This window comes from Oncorhynchus mykiss, chromosome 11 (assembly GCF_013265735.2).
Source record: "Oncorhynchus mykiss isolate Arlee chromosome 11, USDA_OmykA_1.1, whole genome shotgun sequence".
Classification (NCBI taxonomy): domain Eukaryota; kingdom Metazoa; phylum Chordata; class Actinopteri; order Salmoniformes; family Salmonidae; genus Oncorhynchus; species Oncorhynchus mykiss.
The window spans coordinates 3,755,463-3,765,462 of NC_048575.1; the positions used below are offsets into that span (position 1 = coordinate 3,755,463).

The 10,000-nt window shown below is 53.2% G+C and overlaps 1 protein-coding gene across 4 annotated transcripts in view; it reads left to right on the forward strand.

Annotated features, from left to right (window-relative positions):
- The window catches only part of stau2 (staufen double-stranded RNA binding protein 2), a 277,260-nt gene that overhangs the window by 71,589 nt on the left and 195,671 nt on the right, over nt 1-10,000 (forward strand). For all 4 annotated transcript variants that reach the window (XR_005034534.1, XM_036934668.1, XM_036934669.1 and 1 more), the window contains exons 8-9: nt 3,451-3,663; nt 5,830-5,967. Coding sequence is in view for 3 of the 4 variants with exons in the window: in XM_036934668.1 (XP_036790563.1) it covers nt 3,451-3,663; nt 5,830-5,967 (351 nt within the window). In the remaining variant the exon portion in view is untranslated. The remainder of the gene's footprint in view (nt 1-3,450; nt 3,664-5,829; nt 5,968-10,000) is intronic.

The window sequence follows — 10,000 nt, forward strand, 5'->3', positions numbered from 1 at the left end:
CCAGCGATGCCATCTAAGAAACAGCACTGGTCTCATGACTGTCGTCTGAAGCTTCCCCAAACTAGGGGTCTGGTTTGAAAAATAGGGTTACAACTCTGGAAATAGAGACATCGTGCTTGGTTGGTTGAACCCTGGTATTGTCATTAACTCTGGAAATAGAGACATCGTGCTTGGTTGATTGAACCCTGGTATTGTCATTAACTTGGAAATAGAGACATTGTGCTTGGTTGGTTGAACCCTGGTATTGTCAGGAAATAGAGACACCGTGCTTGGTTGGTTGAACCCTGGTATTGTGAGGAAATAGAGACATTGTGCTTGGTTGGTTGAACCCTGGTATTGTCAGGAAATAGAGACATCGTGCTTGGTTGGTTGAACCCTGGTATTGTGAGGAAATAGAGACATTGTGCTTGGTTGGTTGAACCCTGGTATTGTCAGGAAATAGAGACATCGTGCTTGGTTGGTTGAACCCTGGTATTGTCAGGAAATAGAGACATTGTGCTTGGTTGGTTGAACCTTGGTATTGTCAGGAAATAGAGACATCGTGCTTGGTTGGTTGAACCCTGGTATTGTCAGGAAATAGAGACATCGTGCTTGGTTGGTTGAACCCTGGTATTATCAGGAAATAGAGACATTGTGCGGTCTCGTATATCAAAATGGGGTCTTATATCAAAATGGGGTCTCGTATATCAAAATGGGGTCTCGTAAGGCTATGTCATCTGTCAGACCTGAGGTGGCTATGTCACCTGTCAGACCCAACGAGGCTATGTCACCTGTCAGACCCGAGGAAGCTATGTCACCTGTCAGACCCAACGAGGCTATGTCACCTGTCAGACCCAACAAGGCTATGTCACCTGTCAGACCCGAGGAAGCTATGTCACCTGTCAGATCCAACGAGGCTATGTCACCTGTCAGACCCAAGGTGGCTATGTCACCTGTCAGACCCAACGAGGCTATGTCACCTGTCAGACCCGAGGAAGCTATGTCACCTGTCAGACCCAACGAGGCTATGTCACCTGTCAGACCCAACAAGGCTATGTCACCTGTCAGACCCGAGGAAGCTATGTCACCTGTCAGATCCAACGAGGCTATGTCACCTGTCAGACCCAAGGTGGCTATGTCACCTGTCAGACCCAACGAGGCTACGTCACCTGTCAGACCCAAGGTGGCTATGTCACCTGTCAGACCCAAGGAAGCTATGTCACCTGTCAGACCCAACGAGGCTATGTCACCTGTCAGACCCAAGGTGGCTACGTCACCTGTCAGACCCGAGGAAGCTACGTCACCTGTCAGACCCAACGAGGCTATGTCACCTGTCAGACCCGAGGAAGCTACGTCACCTGTCAGACCCAAGGTGGCTATGTCACCTGTCAGACCCAAGGTGGCTATGTCACCTGTCAGACCCAATGAGGCTACGTCACCTGTCAGACCCGAGGAAGCTACGTCACCTGTCAGACCCAACGAGGCTATGTCACCTGTCAGACCCGAGGAAGCTACGTCACCTGTCAGACCCAACGAGGCTATGTCACCTGTCAGACCCAAAGAGGCTATGTCACCTGTCAGACCCAACGAGGCTATGTCACCTGTCAGACCCAAGGTGGCTATGTCACCTGTCAGACCCAAGGTGACTATGTCACCTGTCAGACCTGAGGACGCTACGTCACCTGACAGACCTGAGGAAGCTACGTCACCTGTCAGACCTGAGGACGCTACGTCACCTGTCAGACCTGAGGACGCTACGTCACCTGTCAGACCCGAGGAGGCTACGTCACCTGTCAGACCCGAGGAAGCTACGTCACCTGTCAGACCCGAGGAAGCTACGTCACCTGTCAGACCCGAGGAAGCTACGTCACCTGTCAGACCCGAGGAAGCTACGTCACCTCTGCAGCAGGCTGCTACGTCACCTGTCCTTAGAGAACCCTAGAGAGAGCCCATCTATTCAGACGGACATGACTGTGTCACCTCACCTGCCCCTCGGCGGCCCACCACATAGAAACCCCTAACCTTAGCAACTGTATCCAAGAAAAGCCCAGTCTAAAACAGGGGAGGGGGGGACTGGGGAGGGATGTGTGACTGCTCTCCTCAGTTTCACATCTCTTGTCTCTGTGACATTGTTCAAAGCTAGAATCCTCAATTGCTACATCCACAATTTGCTTCGTTAAAGTGTCGTACCCCGTCAGAATCAGAAATATAAACTTGTTTTACTCAAATGTTTGTAAAACAATGTACGTGTTAAGAAACACTGCATAGCCTCAAAACATGTTCATAACCTCAACGTTAATATTATGGATATTCAGTCTCCATAACTCATCCCTCAGCTTTTTACTGAAACAGAAGCTGGGAGTACACTTTTTGTTTTAATTCATTATAACTTTACCGGTTGGTTATGTTACCACCTAGCCTTGTTGCTCAGCCATACCTCTTACACAGGGGGGGGAGATTGACGGAGGAGTGTATTGTTTCTCCCAGAAGCATTAGTCACATGAGGAGTCAGTTACTGAGCTCTGTCTGTCTCTCTGTCTGTCTGTCTCTCGCTCACCACCTCATATCAGGTTAGGCGGAGAAGGGCCTGAAACATGGACATTACATAACAGACTCTCTCCTTCCCCCCCGCTCCTTCCCTCCTCTACCCTCCTCTACCTCCATCCTCTACCCTCTACCTCCCTCCTCTACCTCCCTCATCCACCCTCTTCTACCCTCCTCTACCTCCCTCCTCCACCCTCCTCTACCTCCATCCTCTACCCTCCTCTACCTCCCTCCTCCACCCTCCTCTACCTTCCTCCACCCTCCTCTACCTCCCTCCACCCTCCTCTACCTCCCTCCTCTACCCTCCTCTACCCTCCTCTACCCTCTACCCTCCTTTACCTTCCTCCTCTACCCTCCTCTACCACCCTCCTCTACCCTCCTCTACCTCCCTCCTCTACCTCCATCCTCCACCCTCCTCTACCTCCCTGCTCTACCTCCATCCTCCACCATCCTCTACCTCCCTCCTCTACCTCCCTCCTCCATCCTCCTCTACCTCATCCTCTACCCTCCTCTACCTCCCTCCTCCACCCTCCTCTACCTCCATCCTCTACCCTCCTCTACCCTCTACCTCCCTCCTCCACCTCCCTCCACCCTCCTCTACCTATTTACACATGCATGGGTGGGTATGATTGTGACCACAACACATCCACACACTCACAGGGAGGCCTCTCCTTCAGATGGACAAACCTCATATTCTGTCCACATCAAATCCCCAGGTCTCCCTAGCTCATAAAACCTCATATTCTGTCCACATCAAATCCCCAGGTCTCCCTAGCTCATAAAACCTCATATTCTGTCCACATCAAATCCCCAGGTCTCCCTAGCTCATAAAACCTCATATTCTGTCCACATCAAATCCCCAGGTCTCCCTAGCTCATAAAGGACCTTGAAATGAAGAGCTTCCTCTCCTCTCTCCCCCTTCCCCAGGTCTTGAAGGAAAGCGGCCCCCCTCACATGAAGAGCTTCCTGACCCGTGTGTCAGTGGGAGAGTTCTCAGCAGAGGGCGAGGGGAACAGTAAGAAGCTGTCTAAGAAGAGGGCTGCTCTCTCCATTCTCCAGGACCTCAAGAAACTCCCCTTCACCCCGTTAGTGGAGAAACCCAAACTACACTACAAGAAACGCCCCAAGACCATCCTCAAGGTACCAGGGTTGGGGCTTGGAAATGGGCTGGGGATGGAGAGGGGGCTGGGGGTGGAGAGGGGGCTGGGGATGGAGAGGGGGCTGGGGGTGGAGACAGGAGCTGGGGATAGAGAGGGGGCTGGGGATGGAGAGGGGGTTGGGGCTTGGAAATGGGCTGGGGATGGAGAGGGGGCTGGGGGTGGAGAGGGGGCTGGGGGTGGAGACAGGGGCTGGGGATGGAGAGGGGGCTGGGGGTGGAGAGGGGGCTGGGGGTGGAGACAGGGGCTGGGGATGGAGAGGGGGCTGGGGATGGAGAGGGGGCTGGGGGTGGAGAGGGGGCTGGGGGTGGAGACAGGGGCTGGGGATGGAGAGGGGGCTGGGGGTGGAGACCGGGGCTGGGGGTGGAGACAGGGGCCGGGGAGGGAGACAAGGGCTGGGGATGGAGACGGGCTGGGGCTGGGGATGGAGACAGGGGCTGGGGGTGGAGACAGGGGCTGGGGGTGGAGAGGGGGGTGGAGAGGGGGCTGGGGGTGGAGAGGGGGCTGGGGGTGGAGACAGGGGCTGGGGATGGAGAGGGGGCCGGGGAGGGAGACAAGGGCTGGGGATGGAGACGGGGGCCGGGGAGGGAGACAAGGGCTGGGGATGGAGACGGGCTGGGGCTGGGGATGGAGACAGGGGCTGGGGGTGGAGACAGGGGCTGGGGGTGGAGAGGGGGGTGGAGAGGGGGCTGGGGGTGGAGAGGGGGCTGGGGGTGGAGACAGGGGCTGGGGATGGAGAGGGGGCCGGGGAGGGAGACAAGGGCTGGGGATGGAGACGGGCTGGGGCTGGGGATGGAGACAGGGGCTGGGGGTGGAGACAGGGGCTGGGGGTGGAGAGGGGGGTGGAGAGGGGGCTGGGGTTGGAGAGGGGGCTGGGGATGGAGAGGTGGCTGGGGATGGAGAGGTGGCTGGGGATGGAGAGGGGGCTGGGGCTGGAGACGGGCTGGGGGTGGAGAGGGGGTTGGGGGTGGAGACAGGGGCTCGGGGTGGAGAGGGGGATTGGGGTGGAGAGGTGGCTGGGGATGGAGAGGTGGCTGGGGATGGAGAGGTGGCTGGGGATGGAGATGGAGAGGGGGCTGGGGGTGGAGAGGTGGCTGGGGGTGGAGAGGGGGCTGGGGATGGAGAGGGGGTTGGGGCTTGGAAATGGGCTGGGGATGGAGAGGGGGCTGGGGGTGGAGAGGGGGCTGGGGGTGGAGAGGGGGCTGGGGGTGGAGACAGGAGCTGGGGATAGAGAGGGGGCTGGGGATGGAGAGGGGGTTGGGGCTTGGAAATGGGCTGGGGATGGAGAGGGGGCTGGGGGTGGAGAGGGGGCTGGGGGTGGAGAGGGGGCTGGGGGTGGAGACAGGGGCTGGGGATGGAGAGGGGGCTGGGGGTGGAGACAGGGGCTGGGGATGGAGAGGGGGCTGGGGATGGAGAGGGGGCTGGGGGTGGAGAGGGGGCTGGGGGTGGAGACAGGGGCTGGGGATGGAGAGGGGGCTGGGGGTGGAGACCGGGGCTGGGGGTGGAGACAGGGGCCGGGGAGGGAGACAGGGGCCGGGGAGGGAGACAAGGGCTGGGGATGGAGACGGGCTGGGGCTGGGGATGGAGACAGGGCTGGGGGTGGAGACAGGGGCTGGGGGTGGAGAGGGGGGTGGAGAGGGGGCTGGGGTTGGAGAGGGGGCTGGGGATGGAGAGGTGGCTGGGGATGGAGAGGTGGCTGGGGATGGAGAGGGGGCTGGGGCTGGAGACGGGCTGGGGGTGGAGAGGGGGTTGGGGGTGGAGACAGGGGCTCGGGGTGGAGAGGGGGATGGGGGTGGAGAGGTGGCTGGGGATGGAGAGGTGGCTGGGGATGGAGATGGAGAGGGGGCTGGGGGTGGAGAGGTGGCTGGGGATGGAGGGGGGGGCTGGGGATGGAGAGGGGGCTGGGGGTGGAGAGGGGGCTGGGGATGGAGACAGGAGCTGGGGATAGAGAGGGGGCTGGGGGTGGAGAGGGGGCTGGGGGTGGAGACAGGAGCTGGGGATAGAGAGGGGGCTGGGGATGGAGAGGGGGCTGGTGGTGGAGACAGGGGCTGGTGGTGGAGAGGGGGCTGGGGGGCTCAACCACCAAACAACCATGTAACTTTCTAAATCCAACTATTTAAAGTGCATTTCAACACTCTCTGCCCCTCAGACAGGTCCTGATTATGGCCAGGGGATGAACCCCATCAGTAGACTGGCTCAGATACAGCAGGCCAAGAAGGAGAAGGAACCGGAATACCTCTTGCTGTCTGAGAGAGGAATCCCCCGACGCAGGGAGTTCATCATGCAGGTATGGAGGGATGGTAGAGGGAGGGATAGAGATATTTATTTGCGGAGAGTATCAGATAGAGTATCATCTTGCCACCAAGATGGCATAGCAGTCAGACGTCTTTTGTCCTCGTCTTGTCGTGTCCCGTACCATCCTACTGGGGAAACTGAAACAGTCTTCACCTCTACCATCCTACTGGGGAAACTGAAACAGTCCTCACCTTCTACCATCCTACTGGGGAAACTGAAACAGTCTTCACCTTCTATCATCCTACTGGGGAAACTGAAACAGTCTTCACCTTCTACCATCCTACTGGGGAAACTGAAACAGTCTTCACCTTCTACCATCCTACTGGGGAAACTGAAACAGTCTTCACCTTCTACCATCCTACTGGGGGAAATGAAACAGTCTTCACCTTCTACCATCCTACTGGGGAAACTGAAACAGTCTTCACCTTCTACCATCCTACTGGGGAAACTGAAACAGTCTTCACCTTCTACCATCCTACTGGGGAAACTGAAACAGTCCTCACCTTCTATCATCCTACTGGGGAAACTGAAACAGTCTTCACCTTCTATCATCCTACTGGGGAAACTGAAACAGTCTTCACCTTCTATCATCCTACTGGGGAAACTGAAACAGTCTTCACCTTCTACCATCCTACTGGGGAAAATGAAACAGTCTTCACCTTCTATCATCCTACTGGGGAAACTGAAACAGTCTTCACCTTCTACCATCCTACTGGGGAAACTGAAACAGTCTTCACCTTCTACCATCCTACTGGGGAAACTGAAACAGTCTTCACCTTCTACCATCCTACTGGGGAAAATGAAACAGTCTTCACCTTCTACCATCCTACTGGGGAAACTGAAACAGTCTTCACCTTCTACCATCCTACTGGGGAAACTGAAACAGTCTTCACCTTCTACCATCCTACTGGGGGAAATGAAACAGTCTTCACCTTCTACCATCCTACTGGGGAAACTGAAACAGTCTTCACCTTCTACCATCCTACTGGGGAAACTGAAACAGTCTTCACCTTCTACCATCCTACTGGGGAAACTGAAACAGTCCTCACCTTCTATCATCCTACTGGGGAAACTGAAACAGTCTTCACCTTCTATCATCCTACTGGGGAAACTGAAACAGTCTTCACCTTCTATCATCCTACTGGGGAAACTGAAACAGTCTTCACCTTCTACCATCCTACTGGGGAAAATGAAACAGTCTTCACCTTCTATCATCCTACTGGGGAAACTGAAACAGTCTTCACCTTCTACCATCCTACTGGGGAAACTGAAACAGTCTTCACCTTCTACCATCCTACTGGGGAAACTGAAACAGTCTTCACCTTCTACCATCCTACTGGGGAAAATGAAACAGTCTTCACCTTCTATCATCCTACTGGGGAAACTGAAACAGTCTTCACCTTCTACCATCCTACTGGGGAAACTGAAACAGTCTTCACCTTCTACCATCCTACTGGGGAAACTGAAACAGTCCTCACCTTCTATCATCCTACTGGGGAAACTGAAACAGTCTTCACCTTCTATCATCCTACTGGGGAAACTGAAACAGTCTTCACCTTCTATCATCCTACTGGGGAAACTGAAACAGTCTTCACCTTCTACCATCCTACTGGGGAAAATGAAACAGTCTTCACCTTCTATCATCCTACTGGGGAAACTGAAACAGTCTTCACCTTCTACCATCCTACTGGGGAAACTGAAACAGTCTTCACCTTCTACCATCCTACTGGGGAAACTGAAACAGTCTTCACCTTCTACCATCCTACTGGGGAAAATGAAACAGTCTTCACCTTCTATCATCCTACTGGGGAAACTGAAACAGTCTTCACCTTCTATCATCCTACTGGGGAAAATGAAACAGTCTTCACCTTCTACCATCCTACTGGGGAAACTGAAACAGTCTTCACCTTCTATCATCCTACTGGGGAAATGAAACAGTCTTCACCTTCTATCATCCTACTGGGGAAAATGAAACAGTCTTCACCTTCTACCATCCTACTGGGGAAACTGAAACAGTCTTCACCTTCTACCATCCTACTGGGGAAACTGAAACAGTCTTCACCTTCTACCATCCTACTGGGGAAACTGAAACAGTCTTCACCTTCTACCATCCTACTGGGGAAACTGAAACAGTCTTCACCTTCTACCATCCTACTGGGGAAACTGAAACAGTCTTCACCTTCTATCATCCCACAATAGGTGAATGATATGTAGATTAATCTCGATTGGTGTCTAAGTCATTATAGAGAAAGAGGTTGATAAATATATATATATATACACTGCTCAAAAAAATAAAGGGAACACTTAAACAACACAATGTAACTCCAAGTCAATCACACTTCTGTGAAATCAAACTGTCCACTTTGGAAGCAACACTGATTGACAATAAATGTCACATGCTGTTGTGCAAATGGAATAGACAACAGGTGGAAATTATTGGCAATTATCAAGACACCCCCAATAAAGGAGTGGTTCTGCAGCCCTCCATGTGCTCGCCAGAGGTAGCCTGACTGCCATTAGGTACCGAGATGAGATCCTCAGACCCCTTGTGATACCATATGCTGGTGCGGTTGGCCCTGGGTTCCTCCTAATGCAAGACAATGCTAGACCTCATGTGGCTGGAGTGTGTCAGCAGTTCCTGCAAGAGGAAGGCATTGATGCTATGGACTGGCCCGCCTGTTCCCCAGACCTGAATCCAATTCAGCACATCTGGGACATCATGTCTCGCTCCATCCACCAACGCCACGTTGCACCACAGACTGTCCAGGAGTTGGCGGATGCTTTAGTCCAGGTCTGGGAGGAGATCCCTCAGGAGACCATCCGCCACCTCATCAGGAGCATGCCCAGGCGTTGTAGGGAGGTCATACAGGCACATGGAGGCCACACACACTCCTGAGCCTCATTTTGACTTGTTTTAAGGACATTACATCAAAGTTGGATCAGCCTGTAGTGTGGTTTTCCACTTTAATTTTGAGTGTGACTCCAAATCCAGACCTCCATGGGTTGGTAAATTTGATTTCCATTGATAATTTTTGTGTGATTTTGTTGTCAGCACATTCAATTATGTAAAGAAACAAGTATTTAATAAGAATATTTAATTCATTCAGATCTAGGATGTGTTATTTTAGTGTCCCCTTTATTTTTTTGAGCAGTGTATGTATTGGCTGGAGTAGCCTAGAGATGCTAACCAGCTATAGCGAGTCAAACGCTCCCCAAAACATTTCAGCGAGCAAGCCTTTTTAATTGACTTGGCCCGGGTATCCTGGAAGGATATTGACCTCATCCCAGTAGAGGATGCCTGGTTATTCTTTAAAAGTGCTTTCCTCACCATCTTAAATAAACATGCCCCATTCACAAAATGTAGAACCAGGAACAGATATAGCCCTTGGTTCACTCCAGACTTGACTGCCCTTGACCAGCACAAAAACATCCTGTGGCGTTCTGCATTAGCATCGAACAGCCCCCGTGATATGCAGCTTTTCAGTGAAGCTAGAAACCATTATACACAGGCAGTTAGAAAAGCCAAGGCTAGCTTTTTCAAGCAGAAATTTGCTTCCTGCAACACTAACTCAAAAAAGTTCTGGGACACTGTAAAGTCCATGGAGAATAAGAACACCTCCTCCCAGCTGCCTACTGCACTGAGGCTAGGACACACTGTCACCACTGATTAATCCACTATAATTGAGAATTTCAATAAGCATTTTTCTACGGCTGGCCATGCTTTCCACCTGGCTACCCCAACCCCGGTCAACAGCACAGCACCCCCCCACAGCAACTCGCCCAAGCCTTCCCCATTTCTCCTTCTCCCAAATCCAGTCAGCTGATGTCTTGAAAGAGCTTCAAAATCTGGACCCCTACAAATCATCCGGGCTAGACAATCTGGACCCTTTCTTTCTAAAATTATCTGCCGAAATTGTTGCCACCCCTATTACTAGCCTGTTCAAACTCTCTTCTCGTCTGAGATTCCCAAAGATTGGAAAGCAGCTGCGGTCATTCCCCTCTTCAAAGGGGGGGACACTCTTGAC